At 45.9% G+C, this 18,363-nt stretch overlaps 1 protein-coding gene across 3 annotated transcripts in view; it reads left to right on the forward strand.

Annotated features, from left to right (window-relative positions):
* Positions 1–2,525: 2,525 nt before the first annotated feature.
* The window catches only part of LOC116994573, a 60,897-nt gene continuing 45,059 nt past the window's right edge, over positions 2,526–18,363 (forward strand). For all 3 annotated transcript variants that reach the window (XM_033056386.1, XM_033056387.1, XM_033056388.1), the window contains exon 1: positions 2,526–3,045. In XM_033056386.1, coding sequence (XP_032912277.1) covers positions 2,941–3,045 — 105 coding nt within the window. In that variant the 5' untranslated portion in view covers positions 2,526–2,940. The remainder of the gene's footprint in view (positions 3,046–18,363) is intronic.

Below are 18,363 nucleotides of genomic sequence, written 5' to 3' on the forward strand. Positions count from 1 at the left end.
TCAGATAGAGGTTACTCAGTAGTGTTCGGTAACCTGTATGGGGAGGAGCAATGTCTCCAGACCTCTCAGGAAGCTTTCTTTCCACTATGTGATGCAACAGTGTGACTTGTCATGTACTGGGAACCCATTCAGCACATTGAGCCTCATCCTCAGGGCACAGATCACCTAAGATAAGGGTTGCAGCAGTAGGTTGTAGCTCTACTTTCTGTGAGGGTTTCTTTTCCTCTGGGGGTCTGCTGAATTGCTTGTTGCTGGTTGCAGCAGTGTGTCACCGTGCCTCATTCAAAGAAGATGCTGAATGCTGTGGATTGATGGAGAGATTGTGACCTGTTGATCATTTGCTCCTAGCATTGTAGCTGTGAATCGAGAGAGAGGCCACGGTACTTTACCAGTGTGAGGTTGGCTGGGGAGGAACCTGAGCGTGTGAGTTTCTTCTGAGTCTGCTGGAGCACAGAGATGCTCATGGATACAGAATCTGAGAAAACACTGGGAGAAGGTGTCTATAACTAGACTTCCAATAGAACTGGGTGTACCCAAAGTTGGGGTTCCTGGCTATTCTGGTCATATGAAATACAAAGCAAGAAACAGCTGCTCTATAGTATTTGCTGAAACACATGTAGGTAAAGGTTGCAGAAGCAGGATTAGTTTCTCTCAGATTGCAAGTGCCCCAAAAAAGCCTCATCAGCACTTGTTTTTGCTGCTTGCCTTGAGAAGGCTTGGCATTGCAGCAGGTTGGGAGGCCAAGCACAAACCCTTCACCGGGCTGCAGTCCCCACTGTTGCCATGTGGTGTAGTGGGGTGGGGTGAGCTCAGGTAGAGCCTGTGATGTGTTACAGTTGGGATGGCAGGTTCTGCTCTTCTCCTTTCCAGGGAGCTTTTTCAGCTTCATCTGTTCTGGAATAAACAACTAGGCCCTGGCATGTGCCTGTCCCAGTGCTTGAACTCATACACAGTAGTTTAAGCTGACTGTGGTTTATGGGTTATATCTTACAGACCATTATAAGACAGCCAGTGTCTCCAGAGCTGAAATAAGGAATGAATAATGGCTTGGGGAATTTTGCTTTATAAAAAAAAAAAAAAAAAAAAAAAGGAAAACAATTATAAGAGGGTCTCTGTTGTTGGACTTTGGGATATATGTTGGTTATTGGTTAGGTCCCAGGAATAATTCTTATCAGGCATTAAACATATTATTGCATATCTCTATGGAGAATTTCTGGTTTCAGATAGCATTTTACTCCCTCCTGTTGGATGCAAGATGCCAGACTAGCAATCTGCTCATGTGCACTATTCCCTGTTTTGTTTTTTTTTTTAATTCATTCAATAAGAAAAGCAGAAGTACCTATAGCAATATGTGGTGGCTTAGAGTCATGGTTAGATTGTGATTTCAGTTTGGTGTGATCTGGGGGAAAAATAGGTGAAAACAAGTCCATGGTGTGAATGTATAACTTACAGAACAAGTATGGTTTAACAGCTGAGACAGCTTTCCTACTGCAGACATCTTCTAAGCAGGCACTACCTGAAAAGCAAAAAAATTGTTTTCTGGCTCAGGCTCTGTGCTTGTTGTACTGCTTTAAGAAAAAATACTTTGCTAAGTGGAGCTGAACCGAGGCCCTTTCCCCTGCAGGAAAGATGTGCTTTCTCTTTTCCACAGTCAGCACTTTAGGAGTGCTCTTTCCTTATCTTGTTACAGGCCTGCTGGCTGAGAACTGGGAACCCATAGTTAACCAGCCTGTGCTCCTCTGGAATTTGTACACAAGCAGAGACCTCTGCAATGCTTCCAGAAGGAAGGTTGGGACAAAAGGCTCTGCTGGCCCCGAGGGACTGGTAATGGGCAAAAGGGACCTTTCACCTAGACACGAGGAGTTCATCGCTGGCACGGAGTTGGAAGTGGGTGAAAGCCCTTTGTTGTTACTGCTGGCAAACGTGTCGGCGGCTTCCTGTGCGTTCAAAGCCTATCAGTCAGTCCCTGATAACTTCCCTGTTTTGCCAGGGAGGTGCTGGAGGACTGGCCATGGAAATGGGGCACCTTGCTTGTGCCCAAGGATGGTGCAGCAGGAGCTGGTGCTGGCCTGGCCCTGCACCCGCCTTTCTGTGGGGGAAGGCTGTGGCGAGCTCCCCTGCTGCTGCAGGCCCCATGGAAGTTCCCGGCATGGCTCAAGGGATTGAGACAGGACCCACGAGTCCCCCCTATGGCTCTGTGCTCTGAATCGCAGGACAGAGAGGTCCCGGCATCCCGTTTTGGGATGCCTGGACTGAGCGGGCTGCGAGCCAAGATGCGGTAGCTCAGAGGCAGCTCCCAGTCCGCTACATCCCGAACAGAGCCCGCCCAGCCCGGGGACTCCAAGGAACGCGAGTGCCCGGGAAGGGCCGGTGACCCTTTAAGCGGAGTCCCCGCCCCGTCCCGCCCCGTCCCTCCCCGTCCCGCCCCGTCGGGCCAATGTGCGCCGCGGCTGCCGCGCCGCTTGTTACAAGTTTCCCGTGCTGGCGGTGCCGCAGGGACCCCGGGGTGGCGGCGGCAGCCGCGGGGCGCGATGCCCGCCTGGCGCTGACCGGGCGTGCAGCGCTGCCATGAGCGGAGCCCGGCGCCTCGCCCACGGAGCTCTGCCGTCCCGCAGTGAGCGCTCCGCGCCGAGTGTCTCTTGTCCCCTGCTGCACGCTGCCAGCTGGTACCTCCCTCCTTTCTGAAGCGTAACTGGGGAGGGGGTGGAAGGCAGAGGAAGTTTGGTGCTCAGTTTTTTTTCTGTAGGCTTTGGAGAGGGATCCCCTGTGCCTGCCAGCGCGGAGGGCTGCAGGACAGCGGGCGGTGGCGGAGGGGAAGGGGCACAGCTGGGAGCGGCTGTGCGGAGCCGTGCCCCGCCGCCCTGTACCTGGGGTGCTGGATGCGAGCTCCGCCGAGCGTAGCGGCTGCGGCGCGGCAGATGCAGATGCGTGCGTGTGTGTATGCTTAACCCTTTCTTGGCTCCTCGGATTTGTACCATGCTGAAGATCCTCACCAAAAAGCTCAGGAACCAGACTTTGAACGAAATTCAACCTTTCCAGCTAAAGGTAAGAAAAGCCGGTTTTGTCTCCGTTGTTTTTTGTCCCTTCAGGTAACTCTTAAGAGGGCCTTGAAAAGCTGGAAACTTGCAGTGTTTATTATGCTGGGTCAGTTTCCTCTCAGCCAGTGTGCTCAGGGGGAACTGGCCTAGGCTGTATTTCTGTTACTTAAAGTCCCGTTCCTTTGCACTCAGAATTACCCTGCACAATTCAGATAATATAGAAAGGTGTATGAAGACAGATGTGTCTCTCTGTTCTTTAGAATGTTTTGCTTTTGACGGGATTCACATTTAATTGTGCAGGCATTTGCCTAGATAGATACCTTTGTATGTGTGCAGTCTGTAGCCTTGCAGCCCTTTCCAGGCTAGAACCCCACTGTGCTAGGTGCTGTACAAGCATGATTTACCTAAAATGCCTTTCAGCTCTTTATTTGCATTTCTCTCTCTTCTGGTCCTGAAAGCCAGAGTCTGAGCTGAAGTTTGCAGGCTGGATCATTGCATTGACCCATGGCTTTCCAGATTCTTCTTACATCCGTTTTTAATGTTTAAAATAAAACTGAGGACTACAGATTCAGGATAAGAACTGTCTAAGCCCTTCCTGCCACATATAAAGAGGAATTTTTGAACCATATACCACGGGATAAAAATGGAGCCATGACGAATGAGAAAAAAATACCAGATCCTGATTTGGCAAAATTGTTGTGAACCAAGGGATACCCCCTGAAATTAGTGGGGTTACTCTGGATTGGTACCAGTACTGCGGGAAGTGTAGCACCTGGCCCCAAATAAAAGAAAGTATCTGGGAAAAGTAGCAGCCCTCGTTGCCTGGGTTGGGGGCTGGGGATCCGTATACCAGACTCTAGTGGAGTCTTTTGTATGTGTTACACAGAGGCTCATTGCCGTGTGGCTGCACTTCTGCGCAGTCACTCTGGACAGACTGATGGCAACTTTGATGAAACATCAACACTGTTTCTAACAAAGTTTGCTGTACTTTTTCCTCCGGGGATTGCACATTCTATGGCTCTCAGGGGAGGCCAGATTAGGTTTTATTTTTAGAAGTAAAATAAAGGCAATGCTTTAGGTTGTAAGAGATTGATTCAGTGCAGAGTATCTGCAGAGGCAGTTTTTTTAACACTGTGTTTCTGGGCCTTATGGCTGCGATCTCTAGCTTTATTGTTTGTCTTTTGGAGCCTCAGGTTGTGATACGGTGAGAATCTTTGGAAGGAGCTCTCAGAGGTAGATACAGCCTTCAGGATGCTTGGAGGCATGCAGGAAAATGTGCATGAGTGGGCATCTGCAGCCATTTTGTTCATGTTAGTGCCAAGGTTTTGTGCTGCAGACAGGTGGCCTGCATTTTTGCAGGCTCAGTGGAGAAAGTTAAGCTTGTGCTGTGCCTTGCTTGCAAGGCTAATGCATAGCCCATCAGATCTGTCTTTGCAGCCTGCAGTGGGGAGTGCTACAATGACTGGTACACATGTGTATGGGCAGAAAGCCAGGCTTGCAAACTCTGGGTTTAAATCTGTTTTGTAGGCCTTTAGGGACCATGTGCAGCTGCCTGGTCTTGGTTGAGCCTTGCAGCAGCATACTAATTACTTAATGGAGTGTTCAGTGCTCTGTCTTAGGTGTTGGACCAGAGCTCCTTGCAGGTATGGACCCTGGGTAGGTGTCACGGCAGGTGAGCAGTGTGCAAGCTTCTGGTGGCTGTGCTGTGCACGGGCTCTGTGTCAAGGCCAGGTGTCCTGTACCATTTTGCTCAACTTCCCTCATGATGTGGGGCTGCCAGGCCCTGACCAGACTTCAGCCTTTGTGGCCTTGATCTGTGCCTGCAGGTCTGTACGTATTCTGGCTTGTATGGTATATGCATTATTTAAAAGGTCCAGTGTGCTGTCATTGAAACCTAGTGAAAAGTTAGGTGAGAGCACAGAATCAGGTCTGTAGCCCTGTAAGTGCAGAATGAGCATCAAGTTTGGATAGAATAAGAATTGATCTACTTCACTGCCCAAACCAAGTGCTTTCTGAGCTTTAATAAGAGTGTGCTTATCTGCTCTTCTTCATTGCCCACTCACTTTAGCACTTTATTACCTTTTTGGGAAGTTCCTGAATTCAAGGAAAAGCAAGCTGCTGTTGTGCTTCTGGCTTACAACTGTATTGAAATTAGTCAAAGTCCCAGGAGACTGTCCTTGGGTAAACTGTCAACTCACTTTCACAAGTGTGGAAGATTTGACCAACTTTGGATTGGCCTCCAAGCTTTGAGAATCTTTTCAGGATGAAATTTCTACCCACTGTGAAGGTTTTATTTTTGCATGATGTGTCCTGAACTGGTTTAGTGTGGCTGTGATAGGTCCTCTTAGTCTTTCCCCACTTGGAGAAGCTGAGAGGATGCCATGGCCTTCTGTAAGTGAAACCACAAAATATGCAAGTTCTGGGTGTTGATGTAATGGACTTCTCTTTTTCCATTCTAAAGCTGGTCTTTAGACAGTTGACAACTAGGGCTGCTCAGAGAATTTCGACTCAAGAGGTGTGCTGGTGTCTCTCAGAAAGTGTCCCTTTATTTCCCTTTTACAAAATGTCACCACAGTAGGAAGGGAGGGTCTGACTGACACTTCACCTGATGTTGGGTTAGCCTGCTCAGCCAGAAGTTTCTGATAATGATGGCTGGGCTGTTAAGTGTGATAGTTAGGGTTCAAATTTGAGTGCCTCACCTTGGAAGACAGCTGTCCTTGATTCACAGAATCCCAGAATGGCTAAGTTGGAAGAGATCACAGTGGGTCATCTGTTCCAGACTCTATGCTCAAGCACATGGCACAGGATTATGTCCAGACCGTTCTTGAATATCTCCAGTGAGGGAGACTCCACAGCCTGTCTGGGCTTGGTCAGCCATACAGTAAAGAACTTCAGGTGGAACTTCCTATGCATTTGTTCCTGCCTGGTGCCCCCTTGTCCTTTTCCTCAGCACCACTGAGAAGAGCCTGGCTCCATCTTCTTGACACCCCCTCTTTAGGTATTTATATACATTGATGGGATTCCTTCTCGGTTGTCTCTTCTCAAGGCTGACCAGGCGCAGCTCCCTCAGCCTTTCCTGGTAAGAGATGTTCCAGTCCCTTCATCATTTTTGTTACCTTCCACTGGACCCACACAGGAGCTCTGTGTCTCTCTTGTCCTGAGGAGCCCAGAACTGGACACAGAACTCCAGATGTGCCTCACCAGAGCTGAGCAGAGGAGCAGGATCACCTCCCTCAGCCTGCTGGCAGTGCTCTTCCTAAAGCATCCAGGATTCCATGGGCCTCCTTGGCCACAGACACACTGCTGGCTCATGGATGGCTTGTTGTCCACCAGGACCCCCAGGTCCTTCTCCACAGAGCTGTTTTCCAGCACTTGAGCCTGTGCTGGTCCATGGAGTTATTCTTCCCTAGGTGCAGAACCCTGCACTTGCCTTTGTTGGATTTCAGAAGGTTCCTCTGTGTCCATCTCTCCAGCCTGTCCTTCTGCAGGACTGCACAGCTCTTTGGGATATCAGCCACTCATCCCAGATCTGTGTCATCATTGAACTTGCTGAGAAGGCATCTGCCCCTTCATCCAAGTCATTGATAAATGAATGAAACAATATTGGGCCCAGTATTGAACCTTGGTGGGTACCACTAATGACAGGCCTTTAGCCAGACCATGTGCCACTGGTTATGACCATCAGCCAGTTCTCAATCCACCTCACTGTCCGCTCATCCAGTCCACACTTCCGGAGTTTGCTTATAAGGATGTTGTGAGAGACAGTGTTGAAAGTCTTGCTGAAGTCAGTGTAGACAACATCCACTGCTCTCCGTTTATCCAGCCAGGTAGTTCTTTTATTGTAGAAGGCAATTGGGTTTGTCAGGCATGACATTGGTAAATTCATACTGACTGCTCCTTGTCATCCATGTGGATAGCCTTCAGAATGAGGCATTCCATCACATTTCTAGGGATTGAGGTGAGGAAGACTGGCTGGTAGTTTCCTGACTCCTAATTCTTGCCTTTTTTGAAGACCGGAATAGCATTTGCTTTTTTCCAATTCGCAGGCACCTCTCCTGATCGCCATGATCTTTCAAAGATGATAGTGAGTGGCTGTCTATGATATTTGCCAGCTTTCTCAACGTTTGTGGAAGCATCTCATCAGAGCCTGTGGATTTGTGGATGTAAAGTTTTCCTAGGTGTTTTTCCATTGGATACATGTGCCCCTGTAGCAGAGGCAGCAAGAGCTCCTGAGCTCTTGTAGTTCATAGCACAGCCTGTTAGCTTAAGAGCTTCAGCTCTTCAACCTTCAGCTTCTAAATCAGTGACTAAATCCAGGAAAGGAGAGGGCATTGCCTGGTGCCTCAGTCTTTGGTCTACCTCTTGCTTCACTGGTCTGGTATTATTTGCTAGAGATTAGGCCAGATTCAGGAGCCGTTTTGGCTGCTTTTGAGCCAGAAGTGGATCTGACTTCAGGTTAGGGATCATCTTTTATAATGGCTGGCAACTGGGTGTGTTCCAGTTCCTGTGATACAGGAGAAAAAAGTTGGTTCAGGGGAGTGTCCCATATTATAGTGAAATGCCTCAAACCAGGAGACAGAGGGGCCTGTAACTCAAGGCCTGATGGGTTTTTTTGTGTTGTTGTCCAGTATAACAGTCTAGTATAGTTTTTTATATTCTTTCATAGTTTTAGACTTGTAACCTTGAGAAGCACTTTTTGAACTATTAAGTCAAGGAGCTTTTAAAATGCATATCTTTGGCTTGCGTGTGGGTTTGTGATGGAATACTGATATTGAGCCCTTAGAAGTGTTCTCTAACCAACTCAATGAGCTTTCTGCAAATCAAATGTCTTATTAATACCCACAATTTTGGGTAGGGGTTTCTCATATAAATGTGTTTCTTCCAAGTTTCTCTTTAACTCTTGGGGCCTTGCTATTTATGTAGTGGCTGAAGTGTGATGTCTGTTTTCTGAGTTTTGCTTGCAAGCAAGCTCCTTCGGGCAGGGAGCATCTGGCTGGAACAAGTCTGTGCATTGCCAGTCAAACTAAGCCCTTAATTAGTGGCCCTAGGTGTTATCAGAATGAAACAGTTGTATTGTGGTGTGTTAAAAAATTAACTGGCTGGAACATGCAGCTAAAGAAAACTGAGCACTTTAGAGGTGGCAATTTCTTTCCAACTTTGCTGTTGACACAAACAACTTTGGAGGTGATGCAACTGATGTTCTAATCCACAGAAGTTGTTGAATTACTTGTGTATTTGGCATATTCACTTTGGTCTTGGGCAGAGATAATACAGAGATGTTTGTCACTTCCTTAATGTTGATCAGTGATACAAGGTCGTATGTGAGTGTTCTGGTGGCAGAACTGTTTCTCTTCTATATAACTTCAGCTTTATACTTTCTTAAAAGGAATTGTGTGCTAGGCGCTAACAAAGTCACTGTGACAGTTCTCTTCATGTACCCTTGCAGTTTACACGTGTACATACACAGCACTGGGGGCCAGAAAGTCATCTCAGTTATTTTCTACTGGCATCTGTATCTGGAATCAGCTATGAGACTGGTCTGGCTGGCCAGCCCTGATAGGCAACTGGGAATCATCTTCATCTTCCCTGTATGAAGGGGATTCAGCTGGCCATGCAAAGTGAACCTCAAGCTTACAGGCGGTGTCCCTGCGGTAGCTTGTTACTCTGTAGAGCTGGGAGCATTGTTTTTTTTTCTCCTTACTCAAAAAAAAAAGAGTGGAGTAGCATTATTATTGGTGCACAGTGGGTATGCTTTCAAAGATCTGCATAAATCCTCATTACTATGAATGAGGACAGACTGATTTCTGCCTTTCTTTGGGCTGATTGCTTGGCACAGGGAAAATTTAGCTTTGTCTGCTGTGGTGTATGCAGGTTTTCTCTCCTTGGTGGGTTTTTCAGCAGATGCCAGCAAACAGGTTCATTCCTCTAGAGCTGGAGGACAGTTTTACATTGAAACCTTGCTTTTCTTCTTGTTACATCAGCTGGTTACATTAGATGCTTCTGGTTTGTTGTAATTGCAGAAAGACACAAACGCATGAATCTAAGTGTGTAAGTACAGTTTTGACTTCTGGAGTGTCTATGAATATGCCTGAAGTTAGGCTTGTGATAATTGGGACTGAAAATATGTATGTTAGTGGCTTAGAAATGCTGTGATAGTTACTAAGCTAAGGCAAAGAATAGGATAGGCAATCCTGACCACTTTAAGCCTTAGGTTTTTGAGACTTCTGCCTGAGGCATTGTAAAATAATAGGTTTGCAATTCTTTCTACTTGGCTTCGAAGATGTGAATCTTTAAGGGTTGTCATCTTTTCTCTGCAGACATTCAGCACTGATAATCTCCTGTAATGATTTAATCCCAAAGAGTGGTACTTGAGATGAATTGCAGATAATGCAAATACAGCATGATGGGACATTCACTGACATTGGGGTAGTTTCCTGAGACATTCTCTCAGCTGGCCTTTATGACTGATAGGAAACTATGGACTAGCTTAAAAAAAAGTCTACCTCCCAAAGCACAAAGCAATCTCATTACTTTTCCTTGTATTTTCCAATTCTTGGTTTTTATTTGAATGAGAAACTGGATTCTGAAAAGTCAGTGCTATGTATTTAACTTTGGGATTTCAGTGAAAACTGATTATTTTTCTTTGCTGGACAATGCAGTTCTTAATTTCCTGCTGTCATGCATTGTCCTACAAGTTCCAAATTTGTTCCACTGTTTGGGATGCTAAATCTCTTCCTGAGCACGAAAAGAGCTCATTTGAGGTGAAAATAGAAGGCAGAACCAGGTCATTATTGATTTTAATTATATGGCTTTCACAAAAAAGTGGGTTCACCTTTTTTATAGTAAAAAGCAAGGCTTGCATCTGTTTAGGAGAGTTCTGTGAAGTGGTGGGTGGGCAGGGCACCACTCTGCTGTAATCTGTCAGCCTGGCCAGCTTCCCTGGCTGTTCCTGGAGCATGCCTGGGGCCACAGCAGTGTTGTTGGGATTCCTCAGAATGGGAACCAAGGGCTGCATTCCCTTTTCAGTGGGAAATAACACTCCCACACACATTGTAGGCAGCGCCAACTCCTCCCACCCCCGTGCCTTTATCTGTAGCCCCTGTTCTCCTGTTGAGTGGGATTCAGGTTGCCGGGTGATCCAGCTCTTCCTAGCAACCAGCATCACAGGTATGTGTGTGCTCGGCTGTGTTCTGCCGCAGGAGCTGCTGTACGTGGCCGTGGGCAGCGCCTGTTTGTCCTCCTGCCACCGGTGACCAGCAGCCAGCCAGCTAAGCTGTTTGTGAATAGGCACCAGCACCACCCACAAGTGCTCAGTGTGAACACCCAGGCAAGGATTTAGAGAAAAGCCAATTAGTTGTGACCTTTAGCTGCACTGAAAGCATTCCCTGTGCAGCGAACTCTGCTGTGACCCAGGCCTGAAAGTCAATGTAAAGGACATATGGCCCAGTGTGACCTATGCAGAGCTGTCTCCATGCCAGTCTGGGCACAGGGCTGCCCAAGCTGTGCGGATGCAGCAAGCAGGTGAAGCACAGTTCAAATAAGGTTTCTTCTGGATTGGCATGGTATGTCCTTGGGGCTGGACAGCTCAGGGTGCCTCTAGGCATTTCTTCCCTCTCTTGCTATGTTCATGCTTTTTGTTCCCATTATAACCTCCTCTCAGCCATGGGCTGGTCTGTTTGGACACAGACCTGGTGTCCATATGTACCTCAGTCTATGTCACACTGAATTGTTCAGTTCTTGGAGGACAGGGCCTTTTAGGCTGGGGCATCTCGGGCACTGGCTGAGGGAGCAGATCTTGCACAGTGACTAGTTTGGTTTTTTTAAAAAAATCTCCTTTATAGTCACTGTGGCACACCAAGTGCTCAGCCAGGTGAACTTTTGCTGTTGTTCCATTGATAAGCTCTAGCAGAATGGGAATGTCACAACAGAGTACCCTTGTGAAGAACTCGCATAGTTCTGTGGTCCATCCTTGATGCCTTCATGGAGGATGAAATACTGTGGATGCATATGGAAACTTCCTGTTGCACTTGTACGTAAGAAAGTATCTTGCTTGGTAGATTTGCACCAAGCTGCCACATGACTGCATGTGCAGCAATCCAAATCTTTGTTCTTTCTAGTTATTCTGTCTTAGCACAGCATAATGTCATCTAAGGGTGGCAGAGGCTAAAAGCCGAAAGAAGATTTTGTGAATGCTTTACAAAGCAGCTGGTGTGGACCTGCCCCTTGTTTCTTTGTTTCTAGCCCTGTTCTCCAGGCAGCTCATCATGCAGGCTCAGCCTGCTGCAGAGAAGTTCAGCTTGCTAAGGCCTGAGCTGTGGTGCTGGAAACAGGTGGATGTCTGTGCTCCACTGGAGTGCACCCTTCCGATGAGTGTTGTGAGCGAGGAGATGTGGTGAAACCTGGGATGGAATCCCTAAGGCATGGCAGACTGGTATGCTGTGGGTTGCCTTCCTCAAACAGCATGACTGGGTTGGTTGGTCTTTGTACCTACAAACACACCTGAGAAAAGGCTTCTGCAGCTTTGCCTGGACCTCCCCATCCTAGTTCCAACATCAGGCCATATGGGAACTGTGAGTTCAGGGCTTGAAACACTTTCTGAAGAGGACAAGGAAACCAATGCCTGAGTTTAGGTCTCCAGAGGAGACTTTTATTATTATTAATTATTTCATGGATAGGTTCACCTGAGGTGTGTTGCCTGACTTCAAAGTAGATGGTCCTCATCTAAATTTAGAAAGGATGGGAGATGCCCGGTATTTGTGAGATGTCCAAATACCTCAATATTCATACATGTACACAATGAGAATAGGCAAGCCTTGGTTTCTGATATATCTAGGGACCAAACTATTGCATGGTAGCTGACTAATTGATTTGTCTGGGCTGCAAACCTGGTTTTGAGCCAGGATTTCAGGGAGATCACACAATTTGAGCTGCTGATAGCACAAAGATCCTACCCCTTCACACCTATTTTATTCAGCAGTCTGTCTCATCTTACTCCTTCCTAATGGGGTCACATTGTTTCCATGATGCATGCTTGTTTTTATTTAACTGATGTCCTTGCTTCTTGGCATGACACAATCTGCCAAGCTCTATATGGGCATAAGATGAGAATAAAATTTCCTTTGGTTGAATGGGGAATTTCCCATCTTAAGGAAAGGTGCCAGACAGGCAGCTAGGTTCTCCAGTTTGCTGAGAGTGTGTCTAGATGTAAGCTGGAAAAATATAAAATAATCCTTCCATATCCTGTCACCCAGTTATTACACACAAATCCAAATGGTTGTTCCAGACAGTTGTCTCCAGCCAGACTATCCTTGTGTTTCTTTTTTTAAATATAATTTTTTCTTTATTCCTATGAGTTGGTTATTCCAAGGGACTAAACTTCTGTGGCCAAAGGCTGATTAAGAGGAAAGAACAGAGGTATTTGGTATGAAACATATAAACTGAAATAATTTAGAGGCTTGGAAAATCAGCAGCTTCCATGTATAGATTTCTGTTCTCAGATAACTGTTTTTGTTCTGGCTTGGACAGAGCCAATCACTTTTGGGAAACCCCTCAATGGTATTTTGCAGAGGGCTGCAGCTTTTCCCATCTTGCCCCTGAACTGATATGTGAGGATGCTAATTTAGTATTTGGTGCTCGGACACTGTCTCAGTAGCACTCTGTGGTGGGGTGAGTTGGACCTGAAAGAACACTGTGAGGCTTTGCTCTGTGCATCCCCTCTATGTTGTGATATTGCAAGTAAATAGAGGGTGCTCTGTGTCCCTCTTCCATGAATGGGATTTAGGAGCATCCATCTCATGTTAGACCTGCAATTTCCCCCAGTATCCTATCCTCCTGCACTAGTAATTCAGTAAGTTTTCTTTTACCTAAACCTGTTCATTTTACACCAGCAAATCTGTGTAGGGTATTTATATCCAGAACATCCTGTGGCAAAATATTTCACACCTTAACTACTTGCTGCCAAATATAGTTTAATACTAAACCTGTTATTTGTTTAGGACCTATCTCATACTAGATTAATTTTGTGCCTTCTGTGTTGTATATTGGAGAAGAGAGTGAATATTCAAATTCTGTCTTTGTGCACTCTTTTCTAGCCGTCCTTCCATGTGTGGGATGATCTGACAACCCATTTGTCAGATTTTTCCAACTAGGAACCACTTGGAATCACAAAATATTTGCCAGGAAAGAATCTGGTGCAATGAGAGACGTTGCAAGTTATGATGTTCCTAACTTACTTTAAAGGTGCCTGACCAGATGAATCAAAGACCTGGTCTGAAAGGATTATGCTACTGGTTTGCTGTCTGATAAAACACAAGAAGTTTGGTGTAAATCCATAGAGATGAAACAGCTCTCATCTGCTTGCACTCAGAGGGGTTAATGTGAGCTTTTGAGGGGAGGAGAAGCCTGAAATGTCTCGTGTGCTCCAAATGTATTTTCCAGCCTGACTGTAAGGCATTGTTCCTTGTGTTTGCAAATGTGGCTAATGTAGTTCTTTATGGCTGAGCAGAGGTGAGTGTTGAGTGAGGTCTCCCAACACAAGCAGCTTCTCCTCAGCTGAGGAAGCATCTCAGGGCAAAGGCAGTTGCCCTCTGAGTCTTTTGAGTAGGGAATGGAAAAACTGTTACCAGATGTGTTGTTTATGCCAGCTGCTGTCAGCCGTGCTTCCCTGGTTGAGGGGACTCATGGAATGCTAAGGAGTTGCTGTAAACTGCCTGAGAAGCTGGCCCGTGCGAAGAAACCTTTTCCCATTGCAGCAATATAGTAACTGAGCTAGGCTGGGGGGTGGGGGGGCGTGGTGAACTGTGAGTCAGGAGGGGTGTGTTTAAATCCTTGTGGCCAAGGCAGGAATGGTTGGCACTGCTGTGAGCAGCCCGCTCTCATCCTCCCTCCCTGAGTAAATGCATTACAGATAAGATCAGCTATTATAGGTGCCTCTCCAGTTCTAGGTGTCCCTTTTACTGTCTTCCTCTTATGACTGAGAGGGTTTTCAGCCTCTGATAAATAGTTTTATCAACCTCTGATAATTGCTTTTAGTCTAACTATTTGGAGCTGGAGTTTAGCAGCAAGTGGGCTGTAAATTACAGATGGACCTAAGTCACTGTGTCTTAGTGCAGTGTGGATGAGGCCTTGTAAAGGTCTTTAATCCTTCTGGTCCTTTTTGTCTTTCTGGATTGCCATGCTTTGTGTTGTCAACACTGCTGAATGACACTGCTCCTGCCGGGTGTGAGCCAGGTGATCATAGAATCACAGGTTGGAAGAGACCTTCAAGATCATAAAGTCCAACCCATGCCCTAACACCTCAACTAGACCATGGCACTGAGTGGCATATCCAGTCTTTTTTAAATCACATTGCCTGGGCTCCAAGCTGAGAGCTGTCAGGGGGATCTCTGCATTACAACTATGTTGCCGCTTCTTTCTGATGAGTACTTTCCAATGCTTTACCACCTTTTTCTTTCTTAGTTCTTATCTGAGCTATGTTGTCTCCTCTCATGAGAATCCTTGAAACTTGGGTAGGAATTAGCCATAGTTCTCTTTATTGCAGCAGCAAAGATATGAGTAGAGTAGCAGAGCTGTTGAGAAACTCGGGGTGGTTCCACCACATGCAGGGGACTGCCACCCGAGGCCAGGCTGTGCTGGGTATCTGTATGGAGCAGAACCTGAGTGGGGGAGGAGTGTAGGAGATCTGAGGGACTCTTACTGGAAAGTGGCACACCTGTGAGCTTTACATGCAGGTAGAAGGGGAGTTGGAAGAGTGTATGGTTTCTGTCACTTGTAGTAAGAGCTGTAAACATTAATTAGCCTCTTAAGCTAACAAAAGGATATTTTGAGAATTTTATAAAAATTCTTGCTACCAGTAAGTGATACATATCACAGCAGGGAGCTGCACCATTCCCCTGGCTCCCATGCTGCAGAAGTGGTCTTTCTTTGGAACACAGTGGTCTGGGAAGTCAAGAAGGAAATTGAAGAATCAAAGGCTCTATTTCTTTGGTAACATCTTTGTTACCAGACCCCATCTACCTGCTGAGTGAGGGCTGTAGTGACTTTGTTTTTAACAAGTGACATTTATAACATGGAAGCCATGATTCCAAACATGACTGCAGCTGTGTTTAATCAGAGATATTCTTGTTATCATAGTGTCTTTGAGGTTAAATAATAGGGTTCTCTCAGATTTGGAGTATTTTGGGTGGTAAGGAACAGAGTCTGGGTGTTTTTTGCCTAGGAGGCCTTTTAAAGGCTAATTTTTTTAATTGATAGCTTTTCTTTTGTGTCTTCTGTTGTCACAGAAGTGTGATGCCCGATAGGAGTGCATGCCTCTATATGGGTGCCTATACTGTTGGTAGAACTGAGTCTGTTCTAGTCTGTTTGCAAGTACTTATTTCTGTTTTGGGTGGAATTTAAAAGCATGGTCTTGGTTTTAGTCTTGTCACAATATTTATCCAGAGTTTCTGAGAACAGACCCAGAGTGGGTAGGAGTCTCAATTGTGGGCATCAGCTGTATTCACTTCCCTGGGACTGGGAAACATGGGGTGTCTAGTCTCTGGTGCCTGTGGACTGCAAGTGTTCAAGACCATAGGCTCACTGGTGGTGTAATATACTTTTCTGGATTAATGGTAGAGCACGGGGACTTGGTAGGTTTCTTGGGGTGTTTTGTTTGGTTGGTTTTTATTTTGTAAACCTCCTGATGTTTTTATCTTTAGTATCCTCCTGCAGAATCATCTCAGCTTAGCCCTGGGAAGAGCAGGGAAGATTTTGAACAAGAGGTTTGCACACTCTGACTGCTGCAAAGAGAACTGATGTGGGACAGATGAGAGTGTGCAGAGAGTCAGCTGTGTTGGCCTCAACCATATTTTGACCAGTCAAAACAACAATCCTTTCCCAGGGTTGAAGCTAGCCCCCTTGCACTTGTTTGCATAGAGTCCTCTGGTTACTCCACTTGCAGATGAGAATCCCTAGGACTAGGGTAGTGTATCTCTGCTTCAGTTCTAGTCAGATTTGTCCACAGGTGTAAACTCTTTCCAGTAGACAGTCTGGTCAAAACATGCGTGTGTATTTGTGAATGTGCAGGTGGATGAGAGAGAGGATTTAAAATGGTGAGAGGACCATGCATGTGCCTTCTCACACCCATGCACCATTCATATCTTCACTGTTCTGTGTAAGCCTTGTGCCTTCCTTTCGAGATCTAGGTAACCCAATTTAAGCCCACGCTTCTGGAAATGCAGCTCAGTCATTGCTTCTCAGAACAGAAGCTTGATTTCCATGTTCTTTGGTTAATGACTGCCACCACTTGCATCCTGAGAGATGCTAGTCACTGTTTAAAAGTGTATGAGAATGGCAAGAGCACTGAACAAAAATAAGTGTTAAAACTGTAAAAACTACTGTTAAAAAATTGCAGATTCGGCTACCTGGAGTGACTCTCTGCTTCCCTCACACCTGTGAAACCACTGACAATTAATGCACTCTAGGCCCATGCAGAAGATGGCATTCCTACAACAGGAATTTTGCTGTCCTTGGCATGGGTAGGGCTTAGAAAACAAGGGTCTCAGGGAGTGCTGGTCCCACTGGCCCATCCCTGCTTTCATTACCCAGACAGCTGCTCTGTCAGGCAGGACCATGTTCAAGGGTTTGAACTGCAGCCATTTGCAAGGAAATGGAGAATAGAGTTTGAAGGCAGACCTACTGTGAAAATTAAAAAACATGATAGTAACATGGAAAAAATACTCTAGAAAAGCTTTTCCAAACCAGGATGGCTCTTGCTGAGAGTTTAGCTGTTGAAGGACTCCAGCTGTGAACCCCAGATATAGCCTGGGCAGTCCCATCTCACATGTGGGTGTTTGAAGATTGAACTGAACTTTAACTCAGCAACTTTTCTTGGAGAGAACCAGTCTGTTGTACTAGCATAAGTTCTCCCTGTAATACTGAATATCTCTCAAAATTAAAGGAGATCTTGGGAAAGGAGTTACATGTTAATTTGAAGGCCTCTTTGACTCATTCCTTCCTAATGTTCCATGCTCAAAACTGCCTTTCAGTGTCTCATCATCTACCTTGTTTTCCAACTCTAATTCAGAGTTTCTTATAATTGGCAGGGTGGCACCTCCCTCCTTCAAGATCATGCAGTGTCTTGTGGTAACTGCATCAGTTGTTGACCTGGAAAAATAACACTAGGGAAATTCAGTGATGTTTTTGCTAAAGCCAAGCAATGGAAATGGAGAAGAGCCAACAGCAGAGCCCTGTGCTGTAGGTTGTCTGTGTCTGTAGCAGCTCTGTAGGCAATGTGGCAGGGGGGAGGTAAGTGAGTAGTGAGTACTGGTTTCATTTCTCCAGTGTGAAGTCTGAAGAAATGAAAATCAGTTCCCCATCACAGAGATACCAGTAGTCATTTTGAGCTCATCTATTGCATTCTGGTTTTGTGCCAGGAACCAGGGTGTGAGACCAAGTCAGCAAAGTCTCTTTCCAGGGCTCTTGGAAGGGACTTCAGAGATTCCCCTGGAGTGGTCGGCCTGAAGTGAGCAAGCCTGTGTTAAAAACAGCCTTATATGTGCAGCACAGGCAGTATTGGCTTCTGCCAGGGAAACCACTTCCCTGGGGGTAAACTCCCTCCTTCCCTCCCTTCCCTGCTCCCAGAGGGAGATTGGAAATGAGCTGGGCACAAGGGGCTGCCTGTGGTCAGTTGTATCTTTGTATTATCTCTTCCTCATGAATGTATCTCCATGAACCAAACCATGCTGTTGGTGTTTTAGGTTTTTAGGACACGGCAGCCTTTAAGTGAAGCCTGTTGGGAGAGTTTTATTCTACCTTAGAAGTGAGATTTCTTATCCTTTGTAAGCTCACAAATGATTCTTAACGTCATTGCTTTTGATTGTGTGATAGTAGGATAATTTCTCTTCTGGAAGCCAAACCAAGAGAAACTCCACTTTAACATTGTGGGGCTTTTTTATTGTCTGATGTATTTCAGAGCTTTAGATTTTTGAGGGTGATGTGACCCTTTAGGATCTGGGCAGTTTATTAATCAGTTGACAAGCAGCAGTGTGATGAGAAAGACTTATTTTTCTGTCTCTAGTTTTTTCTTTTATCTCCTGGTTTGTCTTTCATGTTAAAATTCCCTCAAAAGTGTAAGCTTTACTCTTTAAGTTTTCCTTAAATACCATCTGGTTATTTTACACCAACCCATATTTCCCTACTAGAGATGGATGAAAAATGAAATGCATAAGGAAGTTAGGTTATGCTTCTGTCTGGTACAGAAGTACTCCTTATCCTGACACCATGAAGGTGTGTCAGGTGCCAGAGCTGAAGGACCCAGGTGTAACACTGAGATCCTCATCAACAGGAG

The sequence above is a fragment of the Catharus ustulatus genome, chromosome 3 (genome assembly GCF_009819885.2).
Source record: "Catharus ustulatus isolate bCatUst1 chromosome 3, bCatUst1.pri.v2, whole genome shotgun sequence".
Taxonomy (NCBI): domain Eukaryota; kingdom Metazoa; phylum Chordata; class Aves; order Passeriformes; family Turdidae; genus Catharus; species Catharus ustulatus.